The following is a 23,906-nucleotide window of genomic DNA, read 5'->3' as shown; positions in this document are numbered from 1 at the left end:
AAAGACCAATGTGGGGCAATTTTTCAGGGGCACAGCCCCTAATGTCTTTGTATTGTCTCTTCCATTGTATTGGATCTACCTGAGGTGGATGTCTTACAGTGCTGTGCTTTGTATCATTAGCTGGAAAGGTGTTGGTAGCAGCCAACTGTTTTGCTACTGCTGAGCAGCACTGCACAGCATCACTGCTGTCTCCCCAGCATCCCACCTTCCCCCAGCAGGCTGGGAGTGTCTCAACCTCGCAACGGGATATAACCAGGTCAGCTGACCAAAGGGATGTTCCATACTGTATGATGTTTGCTTAGATATAAAAGCTAAGAGTGAGGAGGAGGAAGGGGCAGGGAAGGTGACAGGGAAGGAAGGGAGGGAGATATCATCCATTATTTACACACATGTATTAAAACAACTGTTACACATGCTGATACACATTTCCTGGGAAGCAGCCAGATTTGCTTGTTCATGGGAAGTAAAAAATGAAAATCTTTGGTTTTTTTTTTGCTTGCACGTGCAGCCATTCACTTTTGTTTTAGTAAGCTGCCATTTTATTTTTTTCCCCTGCCTTACTGAGGAGAGGAGTGAAAGTAGCTCAGTGGCCACCTGCTATCCAGCCAAGGTCAACCCACCACAGCCATATTTCTAGTTCAGGCTCCACAATGCTCAGTCAGAAAAATATTTCAGTAGAACACATTCCTAGCATTGGTGAACAGTATGTTTTAACTATAAATCTAAGAAATAAGAGTCTCATTTTTATGGGAATTTCTTAAGTAAATTAATCAAAGGAGGAAAATCCCCTGAAGTTTTGACGCTGACATAAACCAAATCATCTTGCATGGTTTTTAAGTCTGGCAGTGTTCTAAGCAAAAGAAAACCATGTTGTAATGGAAAACATTAGGCAAACTCTAATAACAGAAAAAGATGCCAGTTCTTCTCATAATGGTAACAATAACATTCATATAAGAAGGAGCAGCCTCCTGCCCCTCCCATGCCCTCCCAGCTTTGCCCCTTTCTTTTGAAGGGATTTTATTCACTGCCCAGTCAAATGAATGCACTAATAGTAACAATGTTAGTTGTAACTCCTTTAATGAATATAAATCGCTTGCATGTATAAATAGGATTTTAAAAGGGCAATGACACTTGGCAGATACTTCCTGCCACTGTATACATGTAAAAATTTTCATTTTACTCTAAGAGGGAAAATACTGAATATTTAGAAATTTGGTATGTATTGAACAGAAAAGCTGACCATCTCAGTGACTCTCTCGTTGTCGACAATAGTTATGTCTGAATTGTAGGCATCTTTAAAAATGCAGCACTGAAACAGTTGATAGGAATTCTCCATTAAAAATAAAAAAAATGTATAAAAATGGGGCTCTTTAATAAAACTGAAATTAAAAGGAAATAACTACATAATAAAGTAGTAAAATAAAAAACAGATAAATTTGACTTGACTGATTAAATGGCTGATGGTTCAGAAAATGTCAGATAATCTGCCACGCAAATTAAGAAGGAACTAGGGAAGGAAAGACTTCGTGATTCTAGCACCAAATTATGGGACTTTCAAAAACAGGTGAATTGAGAAAATATTAAAGGCTATAAAAATGTCAACATCTCTTCTAACAGATGTAGCATAATCCAATGCCATGCCTTGGCTTGTATTGGTAAGTCAGCTTGAGGCCAGTTTGCAAAAACAGTCATCATCAGAAATTCACAGATGAACAATAGTCCAGCTTTGTCCTTTAAGCAATGAAAATATACAAAGGAATCTTTTACTCTTGGTGAAAAAAATAGGGGAGAGGCTCAGCAAGCCCATACTTGATAACAGGTATCAGGAGTTACTGAAAACATTAACAAGTCCATGCGAGGTTAGAAACTGGATCATAACAACCCTTGTAACTGACAACAGGTCCAATAAATATCTGATCTGAGCCCAAACACTTTTGAACATCCACTCCACTATTATATTCAATTGCATTTAAAATAGTAGCAACAATTCATTGAAAAATTAATTGCACTTACGGACACAAACAGGAGTTTGTCCAGACCACTTGTGGTCCTGTAGGCAAATTCGGACAGATGTGCCAACAAGTCGAAAGCCAGGATTACACTGGTAGACTACAGTGTCGCGATAACTGAAACCATCTCCGCTAATATGGCCATTAACTATCGGGTCTGGTGAGCCACAGTGACCAGCTACAATAAAAGAACAACCCATCAAACACATGTATTTCAATAAGACCTGCTAAAATTTACAAGAAAAAAAAAAACCAACAAAATTTCAACTTTACTTTCAATAAACAATGTATTTAGGGTCAACTACTGTGCTGCACAGAACAAGCTCTCAGGTATAAAACCTTCAGATGATATTTCTTCTACTTCTTTGAAGGAGAAAATAATGAATTAGCGAAATGAGGATTCTATGACGCAATAATAGTACAGGTTTGAGAGTTAAAGACCTCACATTTCTGTGGGGAAAAAGGAAACCTTACTAAGGCACTTCACCATAATAAAAAATAGAAGTAGGGTATTTTTGTTGGTAATGACCAAATTCTAAAGCAATATAAAGAAGAGCTTACTATAATTTTGACATGAATATGAATTTATAAGCATTTTCCAAATAGAAGGCATGAACAGGAAGGAATGTCCTCCAGCACTGTTTCCTACTTATTTCAGCTGCTGTTAAAACATTACAGAATCCATTATTCCAAGATAATAGCAGTCTTGGCAGTGAGAAAGCCAAGTAATGATTTAATTCATTCTGGATTCTTCATTCTGTTTGAAAACACAGTTGCTGAGCAAAAAACTACTTCTCTTTACTGATTAAGGAGGAGAAAAAAGGCTTTTTTGGTTTTGGTTTTTTCTTTTTTTTTGGTGACACTGATTAATTACAACTTCAGTAACTTCATCTGAAATATGTGCTAAGTCCTCATTTTAAGAGGTGAGGACTGGGACCCAAGGCTCAAGACTAAAATGGATTGTGTGTGCGTGTGATCGCTTCTGTTTCATGCAGGCTGTTTCCATCAACAGCAACTTGTTTGCAACTTTTCTTTGGGGTTCAATCTGTCTAATAAAGCCCCTTTATTTTTCCAGACCTTATGTTTCTTTCACACCTAATGGCTCCTCTAAAACACTAGAAGGATAAAACATACATAATTTTATTAGGTTTTTCTTACACGCAGGATTAATATAATAATTGTAATTGTAGGGTTGCTGATGCCCCTAAGAAGATGTTTTGGTATTATTCTGCAAATTTGAGGAAGGAAGTATGAACGCAAGTCTTCGCTAATTATACAGCTACCTTTCCCCTTAAAACAGAGAATATGGCAACAGAGGACACTGAAAGCATATTTTTACCCTTGAAATCTGTCATGGAATAATTGATCTTATTTTTCTCAGTCCAAATTAGTAATATGATCCCTTTTAACCTTCTCTCCTCCAGCCTCACTCAGCCTCTCCTTATCTAAAACATATTCCAGGCCCCTGGCCCCTTAATGGGTCCTCATCCTGAACTTGCTTCATTTTGCAGTATCTCTCTTGTATGGTGGAGGACACAAAAACTACACACAATTTTCCACATGAGTGCTGAAGAGGAAATAATAGCCATGACCTGGTGACTACACTGGTGCTCATACACTCCAGTCTAATATTTCTACTGCAAGGCCACACTTTTAACTCTTAGTCAGCCTATCCACTCAGTCACTTGGGTGCTTTCTGTGAAGCTTGTTTTCACACAGTCAGCTCCACGAGTACTCACAAATGGCATTATTCAAGGCAAAGGGCAGGATTCTGTATTTGTCTTTCCTGAACTTTATGAGCTTCCTGTTGGCCCATGCCTCCAGATTTTAAAGGTCCCTCTGTCTAGCAGTACTAGAATCCACACATCAACTGTTCTCCCATCATTTCGTGTCACCCTCAAACTTGCTGCAGCTGAATCCCAATTTGTTATCCAGTGAGGGACAGAGCTGGAGAGTGTTTGTATTCATCCGCAGCATCCACTGGCTCTTAGTCACACTTGGAATCAAGAAACAAGACCCCTAGAGTTTGCTGGCTCAATTAGTTTTCCATCCATTCTGCAGTCCCCCCATCCAGTCCCTGCCTTCTCAATTTGGCTACAAGGATACAAGGGGAGACTGTTTCAAAAGTTTTGCTAAACCACAAAATAAAAGAAATCTACTGCTGAAATCTACATCTCATGAGACAGTCACTGGAAAAGGCAGTAAGATAATCAAGATTTGCTTTTGATTCTTCCGTCCTGCCTGTTCCCAATTATTTTCCTATTTTCCTTATTCCTAGAAATTAGTTCTTAATATTTTCTCCCTATATTTTTCCCAGGGAGTGAGGTGAAATAGAAAGGAATACATTTGGACTTTTTTTCATTTTCTAGCTCTAAATAGCAAAGAATTGAAATGCAGTAGCTGCAGAGAAGACAAACAGAGGACCACAGGGAATTTCAAGAAGAAATACAGATGAAATGTGCCACCTGGCATAAAGAAAAATATTATGCATTTCTCTTAAATGGGGATTTAACAAGTTGCTGATCTTATTATGTGAGTCATTTCATTTACAGATCATTCCCCCTACTGTATTTAATGATTTTTCAGGGAATTTTGACTCATTTAAATTAACTATTCCAAAACATCAAGAACTGAAAGAGCACTGACACAAAATGTATGTAATTTTCTCATCAACTAAAATTAAAGAAAATTAAGAAGTCCGTGAGGGGATTTTTTAGTAAAATATGCCCTCAAGAATTTAGAAAATTGTTCATATGCATCAAGGTTGGTTCAGCAGTTTTATTTTAAAACACCTGGAAAGCAAGATACAAATAATTCTATTTTATTTTAGCAAGAATTTAAAATAAAAGTCAATATCATAATACGATACTGCAATTTACCTGTGAGTTATCAATTAAAGGATAGGATATTTTTACACAACTATAGTTCACAACAGCATATTTTCATACTGATAAATCTACGGCATTATATATATCATATAATTAAAAGATGGAATGGAGTAGATTATATTTAACTTATGATTTTAAGTGTGTCCTTGACTTGTTTATGTGTAATTTTGCACCCAAAAGGTGTAAAAACACAGGGAAAAATGTGTTTTCAGGACAACACACTGATCTGCAATTAAGTGCCACTGATTTTGCAGATGGAGTAAGGCAAATTTAAATGCTTTCAATTTGTCCTATGCCCTATATGAACCTGTGGTCAGCAATATACACAAAGCATACATAAAAACACATAGGTTTTGTGACTTATAGTTGCAAATATTCTTGGAAGGAAAAAAGGGAAAGAGACATATTATTAATGGTGTGAGTGAGTGAAATTGAAATAAAACTTGCATGCCAATTCATATTTATGCTTGTATAAGTAATAAAAATAAATACGTGTAATGCTAACAAACTGAAATACGTAGGTCTTTAATTGAGCCTCAGACTTATTAACTACAGTCCCTGATTTTAGCTTTCTATAGAGAGAAATAATAAGGAATTAACAAACTATTTCCTAAGATTCAGAAATTAGTGCACTCATTTAACCTGAAATCATAAATTAATTCTACACATATCAGTGTGTAACAAAGTGATATCTATGTTCATCTATAGCTGTCTTCAATTATATTCATGCAGTGTAGAGAAAAAGCATCTCTAACTCATTATAATTCTTTTGAAATGGAAAGACTCATTCAGAGCTCCCTGCATGTTTGCCTTCTGATCTTCACAGGCTTCAGGTAAGTCTTAAAGGCACCTCTGAAATAAATTTTGAGCATTTTGTCCTTGAAATTTAGGAATATTCAATTAGCAGTATTCACAGCATCTAGCTTTAAAAAGTAAGAATTTACCTTTCCTGAATTGCTCTCTGGAGGAGCATACATAGCTCCATTGACCTTGGACTGTATTCTTAATTGCATCTAAATTAAGTGTCTGAAGAACATGGTATTAATATACTTTATGTGAAAGCATGTAAGAGAGACAGGAAGGAGCTTAGTAGCAGAAATAAAACTTTCTGCAGCATGCATAGGGTAACTCAAGACTTTCACACTAAAAGCTGTATAATATTTTTAGCACTATAGAGCCTGTCTGATTAGGAAATAGCAAGGACTAAGTAGTGATTAACCTGCCAGCTCTAAATTTTTTTTTTTTTCTGGTGAGGTAGATCCATGCATTTAACAGTTCTAAGCATAGGGCTTCATTCAACAATGAAATCAATCAAATAGGAACTAAAGTCCTTCAAAGTTTCTAGAAAAATAATAGAATTGGGAAATATCATAAAGAAAGCAATGCTATTACTACAGTAATAGTTCCTGTAAGATGTCCTATGTTCATTAAAAAGTGGGAATAGATCTGTAAAAATAATTTAAAACGCAGAATGCAGATAATCAGGCAGGGAAAAAAAAAGTTGTAATTATTAGAAATTTATACCATTTTCAATGGAGATTTGTAAAATCTGAACTAGAAAAAAATCCAGCACCAAATTATTCCTGGAGAAGGAAAGAACAACTTCATATAAATTTAATTCAAGTTACATGTGTACACAATCTTTCTAAATATGAGATCTAATAAACTTATTAACTGTTTCCCAAAGAGCTTAAAGCTTTCCTAGGTATCGTTTCTAAACTGACTTTCAGAATAATGTGGTATTGTACTATATGTTATATATATATATATATATATATATATATATATATATATATATATATATATAAGTCATGCACTGAAAATTCTCCATCTCGACACTATTTAAATCTAAAGTCATGACTACTATAGATAGCTAATCTTCTGGGATGTTGAATGTAATGTTATTTCTCAATAGTCAGAATAGGAGGACATAAAACCTCTTTTCCAGCCTTTCATGGGCAAGAGCTATTTATAATACAAAGAGAATCCATTGAGATTTGTGTATTGTTTAGTTTGCATATGTTGACAGCCAAATTATCCTGCATCTCGCTTTTCAAAAAAGAAAAGTATACTACATAAGTACTAAATACTGTTATTATTGATCAGATTATGAAGTGGTATTTCAGGTTATTCAAAATGAATGACTACTAATACATATCTTTATGTTAGAATTCATTACATGCAGGTGTCAGGCAATACCCTGGCAATGAGTAGTGTAACACACTGGAAGAACCTACCGGGATAATAGCTCTTTTTTTTTGCAATAGACTTTTCATGCTCAGAACAGAAGAAAGGGCTGTGGAAAACACTCTTCTACATACAGGTTTTGAGCTGTTGGGTCTTCACAGTTGCAATTCCAACATATTTAAATGTCAGTCAGCCTCAGTCCAGGGATAACTTACACCAGTAGACGGCTGATGTGTTTTTAGCTACAAAGTTTCTGTACACTTCCGCTGTGGAACTGATGAACTTATGCACGTTAAAAAGCAATGCTGAACCATAGCATTCCCCTAAGCAGCACCTCAGTGCAAACTTTTTTCTAGGTAAAAAAAGTATTTTACTTCTTTACTGCTCTAAATATAAACAGAAGTAGCAATTGGTGTACTCTGCTTACACCTATATCCTATGCTTATGCTATCCTATGCTTATTTCCTGCATCAAAATGACATCTTTCTTAATACAGCATATTTCAAATTCAACAATAAGGTGTGAAAATATAACAAGCCAGAGGAGTGTTCTTCATTTTCATAAAATTTGCCAGAAAAACTGCATCTCTCTTGGAATTCACTAATAATGAAGTGACATTTATAAGTTAGGTTAATTCTCTGAGACAATGGTCCCTACTTCTCACCACTCTATGTCTTAAGATACAACATACTACAAAACTGTATTTAAAAAATTGAACTACAAACATTCCTGCTGCAAAATGAAGGAGTCAATCAGGAATACTTAATGAAAGGTTATAAAATCGTAATTCTGATCTGAATTACATGATTCTGTGCTATTTTTTTTTTTAGAAAATATTCCTTTTTTTTTTCTTTCTGCTGCAGCCTAGTATCTGTAAGAAATTGAGATGTTAATGGTTAACGGTTCAAATTTTGCTAAGATCCCTGCAGGATGTTGCCCACTATGGCAAGTTGTATAAAGAAGCCACTGCTCATGTGCTGTCACCAAACCTGCCCCTTCACCAAATAAGCCTCAGCAAATTCCTGGAAATCTGGACATTAAGTTAAGCCACCTGATGGGAGCTTGAGATAAGATAAAGGCGTTTCTATTGCCCAATTATCTCAGGTCTAAGAAGTAAACAAGCCTGGGGAGAAGAATGTCTCCACAAGGAAAGCCAACTCAGCAGCTGTGCTAAAGATCAGCTCTGTCTGGGTGAAGCACAGGGAGGCCATAGACCACAGACTCATTTCTGAGGCCTTCCACCAGGGGACTGCACATGATCCACAGTGTTTCAACAAATCCACTGTAAAACTCCCCCACCACTCAGGAGAGGTGCTTGAACATCCCCATGTATACCTGAATATAAAGATAAGCATGGAACTCCATGTGTTCTGCTAAAATGACATAGTGAAGCACCAGAGAAGAAAGATGCTTTTTATGTGAGGTTGAGCTCTGAAGAGGAAAGCAGAATTCCTCCTGAGAGCAACCAAGTACATTCAACTGTAAGGCAAGAAGAAAATCTGCAAAATGAGGGCAGACAACGCAAATAACAGATTCCAGAAATAAATATCCTGTTTACAACCCAGAATAAAACCACTGCTGAGCATCAAATGTTACTCAAAAAGAGAACCTTCTGCTCATGTCTGTATTAGGTGTGTAAAACAAAATGAGTGGATCTGAAGAGAGCAAGAGTTGGGGTGAGAATTAATGTCCAAACTATCTAAATCTCAGGGTTTGAAAGAGTCTTTGTTTTGCTTCACTTCTGATTGCCTCTTGTCTGCTTCCCCTGACTGAATGGTCAATATGCTGAATGCTTAATTGTAGTTGGAATGCACCAGGAATAGTCCTAATTGAAGATTATCTTGAAGCTTAGTTTCATCGCACACTTTGCTCCACAAAGAAAAGCGCTGTCAATGTGGGCAATTATTTGAGTCACTTAAAAATTATACTGGTTTGAAAAGCATTATAACAACATAAAAGGTAATTTTATGTCTAATGAAAAGAATAGCACAAATAGAATAGCACAAAATCATATTCAGGACATAATATTTCCATATTTAAGGTACCTTTATTTTTCACTGATTCAAAAATGTTGCTTGACAAGAGCTGAAATCCAGTTCTTGAAACTTTTAAGACAAAACAAAACAAAGTACAAAAATTTGGGGGTGTTACCTAGGCATTGGGTTTCAGTACCACTCCAGAGACCATTTGCCAAGCACTCTCTCACATGAGAACCAACTAATGTATATCCTGTGTTACAAGTGAATATTGCAGTAGCTCCATATACTGTTAAAGTTCCAATCTTATTTCCATTTGGTGGAGATGGAAGACCACCACAGGAGACAACTAGGGGAAAAAAAAAAGAAACAGGACATACTGAAATATGAAAATGCTTTTCAAAATGTTTTTGATGGGAAGACAATTCATCGCCTCGTGTTTTCTTAAAAAGTATATGTAATAGGAATAAATACAAGAGTTGTATTGCATAGAAAGGGCTTAAAATTATGCTTGATATGGCAACATATGTTCTAAAACTAAAAATTCTTTGGGATACTTCCATATCTTGACAGCAGCCAATGCATATTTCTAGTTCTGAAACAAGGAAATTACATGAATTCCTGAGAAGGTTGTGGTTATATTCCATATGTACATATCCATGGCTACTTCTCAAATACACTTTCCCTGGCTGTTTTAAATGTTGTGTCAGTTTAAAGTACTATAAATCTTTTATAACATTTAGTACTCTGAATTTTTATGAACTTTTTTCTTGTTTCCCACTACTATTCGTAAGCATATAGCATATATGATTGTCTGCTTGCTAAAACAATAAATCATCTGGTTTTGCCAAAGGCTAGATTTGACCAATTATCAGAGAAACTTTGTGTAGCATCAGCTGCAACTCACAGCTATTGCACACCACATGAAAAATTGTCTTTCAAGAATGTATCAAACTCTAATTTAATTAAAAGCATTCAGTCATTTCTTTTGTTTCTAGAAGAGTATACAAAAAATATTGTAATTTAAGATGCAGACCAATGTTCTCAAGAGCTTCAACTGTATTTATACATTAGTATAAATCATATGTTTACTTTCAATAGCACCTTGATCACAACTAAACTTCCTACTTGAAATCCCAAGGTCCCACTCTTACCTATTTTTAAATGTTCACTGTGGAAAACAACATGGAATTGGTTAAAATTTGTATAAAATCAAGTACCAGCTACTGTGCAGTTAACTAACTCAGTCATAATCAGGAAATATATTATCATAGTTTCTTATGTACATAATGTGTCTAGAGATGAGACTCATTTTGACTACGATCAAATCACGTTAATGTAATTTGGGGATTAGCCTAATATTTTAATTTCTAACTTTAATACTGAACATTAATTACATTTATGTTAAAAAAATAAATCAAACTCTTTTTGAAGAGAAAGTAAACTGTATACTCCAGGAAAATGCTCTGCAGTGTGTTTCTGGATCTTAATGATCCATGTCCAATGGTTATATTACTGAATATCTCTTGGGGCATGAAGTTTGCTATAATTAAATCATAATCAGTCCTCTAGTAGAGGGTAAAAAAATGTACCTTTCTTATAAATTTACTAATATCTTTTCAACCAGCAACTCTATGTATTTCTAATACTTTTCTTTTGGTTAACTGCATCTGATATGGATCATCCCATTTTTACTCACATAAAATTTCTGTACTTGTAGAGGCGGGGCAAGAACTATCTTTTCAAAGACTTGTTAGCAGCTGCACAGTAGCTGGATATTAGGCAGTACATCAAAACTACATATTTTAGTCTGTCTGCACAAAAAGAAAGGGACTAAATTACAGTTAACAGAATTTAAAAAATAAATTATTGTAAAAGAAAAAATGAAGTTTTGGAGAAATTTATTAAGACTTTGGCACTGTAATCCTTGAAGTTTGTATGATTCAACTGAGATACCCATGGGTCTCTAAAACCTTGAACATCCAAAGTCAGGATTGATGCAATTTATGGCATTTTGTATGAAGACACTATGAAAGCTCATACAAATGTTTCTCTAACGGTACAGTTTTAATGCTTCACCCAAGAGGTCAAAACAATATAATAATTAATTCTAACTCTAATCTGGAATCTTTTAAAGTAATAACATTCTCTCCTAATACTTTCTACATACTTATGCATCACCTAGTAGAATAAATACAAATTGATTTCTTGATGGTACATCATTGACTCTTGAATGAAACATATTGTACTTAACACCTAAGGAGCTGGAAAAAATTTATTTTAAGTTAATGAAAATTTCATACTTTCTTACTTATTGGAATGTGAGAGCAAAATAGTTTTTTAAAGCCTTTATTTATAAAAGAAAATGTATGTATTAAAAAGCATAGTATATTCTGTAAACAAGTACGTTCCTTACCCTTACAAGCTGGCCTTTCATTGCCTATGCTCCAGGTTCCATTAGACCTGCACTGTATGAGTCTTTGACCCAATAAATAATATCCAGGACTGCAGCTGAGCATGACTTGAGCGCCATACTCATTCAGTGACCCAGAAATCAGTCTCCAGACAACGTGTTCTGACAGCAGAGTCTCTATGCTGGGGCAGGTTACAGCTGTGAAGAAAGGAAATGTACATATTAGCATTCTGCCCCTATATTTCTTTATAGGTGAATCTCTCGCCTTACAAGCAGATGTTTCACGATCTAAGAGTTAGAATATCATAGTCATCTTGGAAATACAAGTTCTAAGAAAAAGAATTCTCTTACAGGGAGGATTACAAATGGAACTGGAGTTTGCAGTGTATTTTCATTTAGTGGATGTAGTGGAATAATGACATACAGTTATACTCTCAAATGAGATTTATTCGAAGATTTCAGAGACAAAACACATCACAGACTATGGTGGATGTAAAAGGGAAGGCAAATATTGCTATGTAATGTTTGCAAACCTTGAAGTTCTTAAGACACATTGCCATAAAAGCTACTAGCATACATTGAAATGCTAATTACTATAAAACCGAGTATGTAGGTTATACAGGAAAATTATTTCATTCTAGTTTAGAAAACTTTTTCAAAAATGATGATATTTAGGAAGATTTTTAGAGCTATTTCAGTACTCTTGTTTTTAGTATTTCATATTTTGTAAGAGAATGCAGTTATTGACTACAGACAAGAGGTATAGTTTATGTTATTTTTTCAGTTTCAGTTTGATGCTCTGCAATTTAAGTACACAGAATTCTTACAATATTTATGATATTGACATGAATTCTATCTTATAGCATTATGAAAATATTTGTGACTATTTAATATAGTTATATTTTTTATCTTTTACCATGTTATTCAGAATTTTCCTGCTGTAGAAAAAATCTCAATGAATTACTGACTATTTATGTCACTAAGTGAGATTCACAAAGTGAACAAACACTTCAGAAAAAACTACTAGCCCAGAAACAGTTGAGAAAAGCTATATTTTCCAAGGAAAATCAACCAACCAACAACAAGGAGTAGCAGAAATTTAGTTTCTTCATATGTTGCTCAGTGGAAAACAAAAGCATTAGGAGGAAGTATGTAAAAATCCCAAATGAAGAAATAAAAAGATCATGGTTCTCATTTATACTACAATTAATTCATACAATGCCACCAGGAAAAAGACTAACAAGCTGGCAAAATAAATACATACATAAATAATTACATATTCTATAGACTTCACACTGAGAGGTATAAAGAGGTTTTATTACAAGTATGTGTATGTGTAACGGAAAAGACTAATTAAGGCAATCACTGCACTAAAGGAAAAGTGATAGAATCAAAAATTCCTGCAAAAATTTATATGTTCATTTTATAATTATACATCTACCTTTTCCAACAGTTATCTTACCCATGGCAAATTTTGGCATTCAGGAAAATCAGAACTGAACACGGCATATCTATGAAGATATGGATGTATTTATAAAGGAGAAATAATTTAAAGAACTTCCAAATTACAGTTTATAATGTTATATTGAGTTGAAATTGTAGAATATTTTTTTAGATGTTTTTAGTATATCTTAGGAAGGACTGCCAGTGTAGAATCATTTTGAAACTTAATAGGTCTTCACTTTGGCCTTCAAAGCATTTTTTTTGGCTAGCGAAGAGCGGTATCCCAGGTTAATAGAGGACTTCCTACTTCCTAATTTAATTAATTTTTGTATTACTACTAAACTGCATCTCATAACTATGGAAAGATTATGAACTATCAGCCAAGAAACATTTTTCAGTACTTGTTAAATAAAATATGCATATTGAAGCACTCTGCTTGACCCCTTGTAGTGAAAACCATATGTCTTTCAGAAAACAAAATGTACTCTAAATAGGAACCTAATGCCTATCAACTTTGACATTTTTATCACTCCTCCTTCCAAACAATAGTTTTATTGGTTCTTTCAAATAGGAAAGCAAGCTTCTTATTTAGTCCAATATCAAAAATTTTAGTCTTAACCACAGGACATCTCAAGACAGGCTCAGCTATTTCAGAATATGTAAATGAGCTGCATAGATGTTACCTCTACACACTGAGGTCAGTATGCAATTTATTATTTTTTTATCTATAGATACACTTAAATTTGCAGGCACACTTTAAAAACAACTATCAGATTCTAATGCATTGATGCACAGTTCCTAATTCAAGATGTTCCTCAATACAGAATATATTTCTAGGCTGTGTTGATGTAATCAACTAAACCTGCTGCTTGAAAAAATTTAATTTTACAGGGACTGATTTTGATTTATTAAATTCCTCATCCTTCAAGAAACAAAAAAGTGACTTTTAACAGATGCTTGATTTTGTGCACATGGTTTGTGAATGAGTGCATCAGCTTGCCTCTTGTGGTAGTCTCTTGTAAACTGATGGTCTGGGCACTATTTAAATTCTCATTTACATAGATGAAACTCTCTAAAGGATTATCTTAACTTCTTGCAGCTGTGAAAATGTTCTCTTACTTTTCACTTTTATTATAAAAGTGAAAAAACTTCACTTTTATAATAAATTTTATAAATAACATTTATTTACATAAAATACAGGTCAGAAAACATAATTATAATTTGAAATAATGATTAAGATTATATGTTTTAATGACACGACAATCTCCATGTATTGATAATTTTGAATGGACTCAAAACCAGGGAATTCATAATGAGATATAATTACCATAAAAAATAATTGTATTGAAGCTCAAATAGGCAGATCTGTCAAGTCAGCATGTGATTTTGAGGCTGTGGAAGTGGAAAAATTTGGGGTTTGTTGACCATGGGATGATCTACTTAAGACCTGGTCTACTGACACCTGATAGGATGCACCTTTCTCAGAGGAGAAAAAGAGCACTAGCACAGGAGCTAGTGGGGCTCACTGACAGAGCTTTAAAGTAGTTTGGAAGGGGGAATGGGAAAATGCCAGGCTTGGCAATGATGAGCAATGCTATGGTGTGCCAAAACTTGAGGAAAAAAGCACTAATCCCTTAATCTGCTTCACAAGGTGCTGGCTACAAAGTATCAGACTCAAATGCTTCTACACATGCACGCAGCATAAGTAAAACAAAATGAGCTCCAAACTGTGCCCCAGTCCCAGTCTGGTATCATCAGCATAAATTAAAGCTGGTAGGATGAGTCCTGTGACTAGAGTGCCCTCTTGGATGGTTACAGGCTCTTTAGGAGGGATAAGGCAGGGCAAGAGAGACAACAGGTGGAGAGGGACCTGTAACAGAAGGGGTAGAATAGATGGAATTTTCTGTTGGCAATGGCTTAGTTGAGAGTTTATGGATAAAGAATCAAGGGACAAACAACCATGTGAATGTCATTGTTGGAGCCTACTGTAGAGCGACAGCTAGAAGATGATGCCAATGAATTATTCTTTGAGCAACTAAGGGACACCTCCAAGCCAACTGCTCTTGTCCTTACGGGGGACTTGAACTTGTCGGAAATTATCTGGTAGAAGCACAAAGCTGGTACAACCCAGTGCAGAAGATTCCTAAAAATCCTGGCTGGCAACTTTATGGAACAGATCCTAAGAGAGCTGGCTCAGAAAGATGCCCTCCTTGATCCACTGCTTGTAGAGGATCTTGTAAGTGAAGTGGAGGTTGGTGGCTGTCTTGGCTGCAGCGACTGTAAAGCTGCTGAGTTTAAAATTTCTGTTGACAAGAGGAAAAGTGCCAAAAAACCCTCAACTCTGGAATGAGGAGAGCAGACTTCAACCTTCTCAGGGACCTAGTAAGTAAAATCCCCATGGAAAATAGTTTTGCAGGTGTTGGGATTCATCTGGTAATTTTTTAAGCATTCCCTCTCTAAGAGCACAGTAATGTTGAAAGTCAAGCAGGGAGGCAAAAGGCTGGCTTGGCTGAACAGGGATCTCCTCTTGGAAATAAGGCAAAAAAAGAAGGTATATGCCCTATGGAAGCAAGATAAGGTGTCATGGAAGAATATGGAAGAGATGCTGCTTGCCACTGTAGGGAGAAAACTCAACCAGTCAAAACTCAACTGGAGTTGAAGCTGGTCAAAAATATGATGGAAAATAAAAAGAGTTCTTTCAAATATATTAATGGCAAAAGTCAATGTAGAAACAACATTGGACCACTGCAAGATGAGGATGGTCACCTTACAAACAGGGACATGGACAAGGCAGACATGCTTAATGCATTCTCTGCCTCTGCTACAACATGGATGATGCACCAAGGGGGTTTCAGTGTACTGAACTGGAGGGCCATGAGTACGAGAATGAACAAGTTCCAGTCAACCCTGAAATTATGTATGGTCTGATGCTTCAGCTGGATCCCTATAGATAGGATTCACCCAAGAATCCTCAGAGCTCAGTTATGTCATTGCAAAACCTCTCTTTATGATTTTGGAGCAGTCTTGGGAATCTGGAGAGGTCCCAGCTGACTGGAAGCTGGAGAGTGTTGTCCCAGTTTTCAAGAAAGGCAAGAAGGAGGACTCCAGAAACTACAGGCCTATCAGTCTCACTTCAGTAAAAAATTTTACTCCTTCACTTCTCTAAATATCGAAGGTGAAAAATAATCTTCATGGAAAAGCTTTTTTTGGGAAGTATTAAAAAACATCTGAAGGTTGCTCTTTAAGAGTATCTTGAATATTGTGACTCTGAGTGCAATTACCTTTTTCAAAGAAAAGAAAGTACAATGTTCATGATGGAAAAATATCTCAATTACAGGAACTTGTTATTTAGTATTACTTGTTACTTATTGCTATTAGTATTATTTTCAAGGAGCACATTATACTTAATTGACATTCTTCAGAAGGTAGTTAACAACCACAAAAATGGGGAAAGGGCATTTTGGACTTACTATTTGGTGAACTTAATGCAGTAATGTGACTGACATTTTTCAAATATAACATTTTGAATAACTTCAGTATTAGCTTAAAAATAGGAACAACATTAAAGTGAAGTTGTGTACTATATCTGAGATACTACTGTGCTTTAAATTCACAAGTATTAGTAAAATTAGAGGACAGATTGAAACCTATACATTACAGAATCTATGAACAAAGATCTAAGAACAAAATAGGATCACTTAAGCAAGTTGATAGTCTCAATTTGCTGATAAAAAGGAAAAAAATTAAGCTGTTCATGTTGGTCGATATATTCAAACAGGAAAGGCTTCAAAACCTCAAAACAGATAAACAAAAGGTTCATGTGGTATTCAGCATCAGTCTGTCAATCCAGTCAGCTATATCAAGCCAATCTGTTATCACTCTAATGTATCTGGACTAATTAAAAATTGCCAAATTAATGAACTACAGTTTTACTACAGTTCATTGAATAAGTACTCCATGTTACACACCAAATGCTGAAAAAATACTTCAAAAAAAACTTACTGACCTTAGGATTTTTTAAAGAAAATGGGTATGATACTCTGTCTTAGCAAATAAAAACTACCAGCACAATATTTACAATGAGTCGATGTGAATCTTTGCCTGTTTATCTTAGCAAATTTGGTTTTGCATTTGTACTACAACTAATGTTTTGTTCCAGAACTACTTATGATTCTTAGTTCTATAATTAGGGATTTTCCAAACATATTGAAAATTTTCAAAAAGGTTAATTCATAAACTTATAAATTACCAAATTAATAATTATTTTCCAATTTATTTGTAGGAAAAAAAAAATATCTGAACTATCATTGTTACAGCTCAGCACATGACATTTCCAAAAAAAAAACCATCTACAGCAAAATCTGCAATATGAAGATTTCAGAAAAGTGCCATTAACTGTTCCTTAAAATACTGATGTTAGATGAATTAGCATAAACCAGTCAAGGACCTGACTTAAATTTTTTAATAAATGTATTTAAGGAATAGTGAAAAAGAGCAATAAAGTTATGCAGTTACAGGGACTATCTCAGCCAGCTAAAATATTAGAAGAATGAACCATAAACTCATTATTTTAGGTTATGCATCCACATACTTCTATGAAAAGGAAAGCAGTGAGAGCAAAGGCCAGAGAGACATGGATTTGAAAAGTAAACAAATCCATGGATAATGGTGACCCTTGTGAAGTTCAATAAGGCCAAGTGCACGGTTCTACCCATGTGTCAGGGCAATCTAAGACATGAGTACAGGCTGGGCACAGAATAAATTGAGAGGTGCCCTGAGGAGAAGGACTTGGGGTGTTGGTTGATAAGGAGATTGACATGAGCCAGCAATGTGGACTTGCAGTCCAGAAGGCCAAGTGTATTCTGGGCTGCATTGAAAGAAGTGTGACCAGTAGGTTGAGAGAGGTGATTTTACCCCTCTATTCTGCTCCTGTGAGACCCCACCTAGAACACTGTGTCCAGCTCCAGGGCTCCCAATAAAAGAAGGATGTGGACGTGTTGGAGTGAATACAGAGAAGGCCAAAAAAGATGATCAATGGGCTGGAGCACCTTGATGACGACAGGCTGAGGGAGTTGGTGTCACTCAGCCTGGAGCTGCCTTTCAGTGCCTAAGGGGGCTCGAGAGAGCTAGAGAGAGATTTTTCACAAGAGCACGTAGTGATAGGAAAAGGGGAATGGTTACAAATTTTAAGAAAGTAAGTTTAGATTAGAAATTCTTCACTATGAGGGTGGTGAGGCACTGGAACAATTTTCCCAGAGAGGCTGGGAATGTCCCATTTCTGGAAGTGTTCAAAGCTAGGTTGGATGAGGCTATAAGCAACCTGGTCTAGTGGAAGGTACTCCTGCTCATGGCAGGGAGTTTGGAACTAGATGATCTTTAATGTCCCTTCCAAACCAAACTATTCTCTGATTCTATGATTCTATGGAAGAGCAATAGAGAAGTCTCTTCCCTTGATCATGTTCCAGGGATCTCTATGAAGAATAACTGAAGCAAGATATTTGTCATTCAATTAAGCGTTCTTAGTAGATCTCTGTTGCTTTGTATTTTCCGTAATTAAATTCAGTAGCCTAATATGCATGATCCATCTCTGTCTTGCACTATGACCATCACAAATCATATTTTTCATGCTTCAAATCTGATTTAAATGCTTTTAATGAAAAGAAAAGCCTTTCAAACATCTGCCTCAGGCATGATATTATCAGAGGTGCTTTGCAAAACAAACTGCCTTGATTTCAACCTTCATTTTAATAGACATGGGAAAAAAAACGGACTTATTTATTTACCATTTACCTTTCTGTGCTGTGTTTGCTTCCCATCAAGTCGAGATGTTTCTGTTTCTGGAGACTAAATACATCTATCCTTACAGCAGTAATACTGAAAAAACCAGGGTGTTATGCAGATTGTCTAAGCTCTCTGCACTTTGCAAGTAAGAAATCTGGGTAAAGCATGCCTGCCTCTGAATAGCAATCCATTCTAAAACTATTGATTTTAAATTCTCATGTACATCACCGGCACTTTAATTTGGCACACCTAGATTTAGAAGTAATTGGATTCTATTTAAACAATGAATTTTTAGAAAAGGAAAGGAGAAGACAATGAAGTGAAGAAAGTGTTATATATTTTGTTTGTTTATGATAAATACTAAACAAAGTTTTTAATATTTAAAGGTAGGCTAAACATTAGTAATTAAGCTTCATTTTAAAGGGTAGTCATTGTCTGGTTGAGTTTGATCATTTTGAATAATAGACTTTTTTTTTTCTTTTTATGTTTTTTTCACTACAGATATAGTGTTATGAACTTAGTATATCTAATCCCCAGATAGTTTATCAGGCCTCTCCCCTCAAAAAAAGGAAAAAAAAAATCTGTTGACATTTTTGCTGATTAATCATTCAAGTTATGAGCTTTGTACATCGTCAATTTTTTTCTGAGAATGAAGCTCACTTCAATTCACTGGAGCACTGCCTTCCCTCTGTACACAGCTTGGAATTCACATCATGTCTGTGAGATCACAGCTGGTTTGGAATAATCCTTTTTATGTACTCTGTGGAATTGCTGTGTACAGTTTTAGGCACTGCCCTTCAGGAAAGGTGAAGATCAATTGGAGATTATCCAGAGGACAATAATGAGAATCACTGGTCCTAAAAGCAGGAAGGAAGAGTGAGAATGAACCACAATAAAATAGTTATCTCTACAGAAAAGGTGACTGAGTGCACTGGATTCAGGAGTCAAGGTGGTGGCAGAAGCTCCAAAGGACCCACAGCAGAGCATGACTGAGCTCTGCAGCCATGAGCAGCACCTCTGGGAAACTGTGTTTAGGAAAGGGCAAAACTCTGCATAGGCAGAGAAGGCAGAAACAAAAAGAGTGAGAAACAGCAGAGGGAAGACTAAAGTCACATGAGGGATGTGTTCCAGACAAAAACACCAGAGCTGGTGTTTTGCTACAGCCCAGTGGAGAGGACCATGCCAGAGCAGATATCCTTACTGCAGCCCACACTGGAGCAGATGGATATTATTTCTTGAAGAATCTGCAGCTGATGGAGGAGCTACACTAGAGCAAGTTTATCTTAAGGTTCAATAGCTCATGAAGAAGACACATGCTTGAGCAGAGGAAAAGTGCAAGGAGGAAGGAGAAGCAGAGAGAAGCCTTTAATAATCTGACCACAACTTCCATTCTTTATTCCCTAGCACTGTCTGGAGTAAGGAAAAGAACCAACACAATGAAGGTGACCCTGGTAACAGAGGAAGGAGAGCGTTGTTTTTCTATTTTGTAACCTTTATTTTCCAAAGCTTATTTCACCTTATTTTATTTGGCAATACATTAAATTAACTTTTTTTCCAAGCTGAGTCCCCTCTCTGTCCTTATCTCGATCCATGAGAGTTTTCATCCCATTTTTTCCCATCAGGTTGAAAAGAGAAAGGGAGTGAACGCCTGGGTGAGGTATGACTGCTCACCAAGGATAACCCACTACACTGAAAAATAACAGTTTTCAAACACATTAAGAAGTATAAGCATAAAGTACCTACTATTTGTCCACTGTGGATACAAAATGAAACAAGGCCTTTATGCTACAGGAAAACAGCTTCAGATTATATAAATATTAGGGAAAACTGCAAGGGGGAAAGTAAATTACTGAAAGAGAGTATTCAGGAGAGTGTTCAAGATTAGGTTAAATGACCATCTGTCAAGGATGCCTAGAAATTCTCTCAAACTAACCTAAAAAATATTTTCTAACAATTGTTTGCTATTAATTGATTCAAATAAATGAAAATCCTATCATAATCATGGATAACTTCACAATTCTTTTATTTGCCTCATTTTACTATTTCTTCAAAAATGAGTTGAATTTTACTTGTTTGAAAAACTAAAGTGTTTATCAAATTCAGAATCTGGAAAGCACATACATATGCTGTTGTTTAGATCAAGATTCTAAATTAACTCTCAAAATTTTTACACACAGTATTATAGTAATTATTAACTTTCAGATTATGTCCTAATCAGTATTTCCAGTCACGTTGAAGTCAGGCTCAGTTAATTTCTGCTTTGATGCAGGACAGAGAGAAGAAGTGGCTGCCCAATGTAAATGAGAGGCTAAGCCATATAGTAGACAAGTCTGCACTACATTGGCTTGTTCCTGACAGGAGGCAGAAATGAAGACTTAAAGACTCTTATCCAGCTTAATTATCTACACTATCTTTTTAAAAAATAATTTTTGCTTTTAATAATTTAGAAGCTGTATTAAATTGCTGGTTTGAATTGATGATTGTAACTCATTATGGTGAAGGACATATTTATAATAAGAAAACATACCGGAAATATAACTATCTAACAATTTAAATTCAGATGTTTTGAATAAGATGAAACAAAGATTTTTTTTTTTAATTAAACAAATTTATAGGCCTCTTCTACTTTACTACATGCTAAATGATGATGCATCCCTGAATGGCCATTTCAGGGCATATGCATATGTAAAACCTAAACATCAGCAGTGAAGAATTTCCTGAGAAAGTTCTGGGGAAATATTCTTCAGAAATACATGCCCACTTACATTTGCAAATAGGCGGCCTCCCTTTGTTGCTCCATAATCCATCTTCTTGACACACTGCTGTTGCTTGCTGACTAGATTCTAGCTTGAAGCCCTCATTACATTCATATATCAATCTACTACCCAAAGTGAATTCATTACCTATAACTGAACCATTCCCAGGGGACTCAGGAATGCCACAAGATACAGCTGAAAAGAAAGGAAAGAAAAATATGAAGAGTTGGAATTTTATCATATATATCTTTAAAATTGTGTCCCACCACTGAAATAAGAAACATAGATTAGGAATTTTGACATATCTGATTTATAACATTGAAATTAATTTTGCATCATATTTGCAGCATTCTGATAAATGTAATGGCATTTAAAACATACATTAAATCTTAGAAGTGCATCTAATATAGACAAACATTTTATAAATAATTATTTAGTTCAATATAATCACTGCAGAGATAAAATTTTCAACACAGGCTAAGGGCACTGGTTCATTGGCTGGAGAAAAAAATCACAAGTGTCCAAAGAGATTTGGTCCAAGAAGCAATGAACTGAAAAACTCTTAAGTGCTTTCTTGCAGTCTGCTCCATTCTTTCAGGCTTTCTTTCAATCCTGCCCTACTTCATCATAGTTTATATATTTTATGTTTGTTTGTTCTATGCATTTAGAACTCTACTGCTAAAGAATTCAATTTAATATTGTTTGTCTGATGAGAAAAGCAGCCAAATATATGACTAGACAGGAAAGTATTTCACTTAAGGACATTATTCAGATATTTTAAACCTTATTTGCATATTTGAGTAATTTATTTCAGGATTTTAAATATTTTGTGTACCTAGGCTTATCAATTTTCTACATCATGAAGGAAATTATTTACTTAATTATTTTCACTTTTTTTTTTCCTCCTTCTGAATTTACCTCCAAATGAATAGCTTTTCTTTCAAGATCACAAAGTCTAATTTGCTCTCAACTTGGTAAAGTTTGAGCAGCATCTAGGGTGTTTTTTTAGGCATTTATATTAATTTATTTAACCAAAGTTCCTTTAACAGTATCTCATAATATACAATTTTCAGGCAGAGTATAATTATAAAAATATCTATTTCAGTCACTTTTAGGAAAGGTCTCCAAGTCAGGATTGCCTTCTGTCATCTGAATTCTCAGGTGCCTTGCTTTTGCAATATTTTTATTTTTAAATTTCTTTTAATGCTATATTTATTTTAGAGTAGCTATTCATCTACAGATATTAACTCTACGTCCTTTAATAAGTTACTCAAGCTGGTAAAAATTTTGTTTTCCCCACAGCTTTTCTGAAAGGAAAGTCGTATTATCTTCTCTGAAAGGATGTTTTTTTCTGCAAAATGAAAACTTGGAGCAGACTACCTATCAAATTATTACAATGAATCTATTTCGTGACTTCATATAAACCAAAATGTGTACATGTGTACAGAATCACTTTACTGCTGTGTAGAAAATACATTGAAAGCTTTCATTTTTAAATATTAGCCAATAAAAAGTGAAGTTTTACAAATGAAAGTATTTTTTTCCTTACATGCAGTCAATGGTAAGAAGCAATTCAATATTTCAATATTTTAAAAGAAAAATAAATAAATAAATTTCAAAAGAAGAAATCACAGAGCTTTCCTGAAATCTGTTTTAGTGCTGAAGATTAGTGTTTTTTGGAAAAAAAAAAAAAAAATCTAGTTATTATCACTATCACAATCTGTACATGAGCTAATCAGTGATAGACAAATGTTGTTGCCAGTATCATTACTGGGGCCTTACTATTTCTTCTCAGCAGCCACTTACTGTAATTATATAAGAATTGTTATTTTCTCTCCATATCTCTTTTGAATGAACATGAAACATGAACATTGAAACATGACTTATGTTTCTATTTTCACTTCACAAATAAAATAAAAGCAATAACAAAAAGTTATAATTTCCTAGATAGGAGTCAAGTTTTTTATACAGCATTCAGGACATTATTACAACATATGCATTTGAGAAGACAAATTGAAAAATATCTTCTGACCACATGAGATTAACTCATATTGGATGTTTTCATTTTCAAATTAGATTTTGTTTTAATAGATCTGCAAAAAATAATTACCATTTTTGATAATATGATCCAACTTGATTTCAAAAATTAATTCTGGCAACATCAAGTTATTAATTACAAATGCAACCCTTCAGGACTGGTTTTACAGAAATTTCTGAGCTAATCAAAGGGTTTTTGATTTAGAAAGATCATATAATGAAATCCATGAGCAGGACCAAATTTGTAATTTTAATTTATTTTCAAAGAGAATGCATTTTGATAACAGGTACTAAACAAATTTTGAAATATGCTCTCCATTTCAGAGTTTTTTTGAAAAACATATGCTTCATTCAGACATACAAGTTGAAATAATAGTGCCAGAGTTGTGAAGTTATATATTAAAATGAGGAATCTT

The 23,906-nt window shown here is 34.9% G+C and overlaps 1 protein-coding gene across 1 annotated transcript in view; it reads right to left on the bottom strand.

Moving 5' to 3' along the window:
- Positions 1 to 23,906, bottom strand: part of CSMD1 (CUB and Sushi multiple domains 1) — a 1,067,000-nt gene that overhangs the window by 51,367 nt on the left and 991,727 nt on the right. Inside the window, exons 50-53 of the mRNA XM_059842787.1 lie at positions 21,463 to 21,648; positions 11,477 to 11,671; positions 9,236 to 9,409; positions 2,014 to 2,187 (exon numbers count right to left, since the gene is read on the bottom strand). Of these exons, the coding sequence (XP_059698770.1) occupies positions 2,014 to 2,187; positions 9,236 to 9,409; positions 11,477 to 11,671; positions 21,463 to 21,648 (729 nt within the window). The remainder of the gene's footprint in view (positions 1 to 2,013; positions 2,188 to 9,235; positions 9,410 to 11,476; positions 11,672 to 21,462; positions 21,649 to 23,906) is intronic.

The sequence above is a fragment of the Haemorhous mexicanus genome, chromosome 3 (assembly GCF_027477595.1).
Source record: "Haemorhous mexicanus isolate bHaeMex1 chromosome 3, bHaeMex1.pri, whole genome shotgun sequence".
NCBI classification, from domain to species: Eukaryota; Metazoa; Chordata; class Aves; order Passeriformes; family Fringillidae; genus Haemorhous; species Haemorhous mexicanus.
The sequence above is the reverse complement of the archived record's forward strand: the minus strand, read 5'-3'. Positions and strand labels throughout refer to the sequence as shown.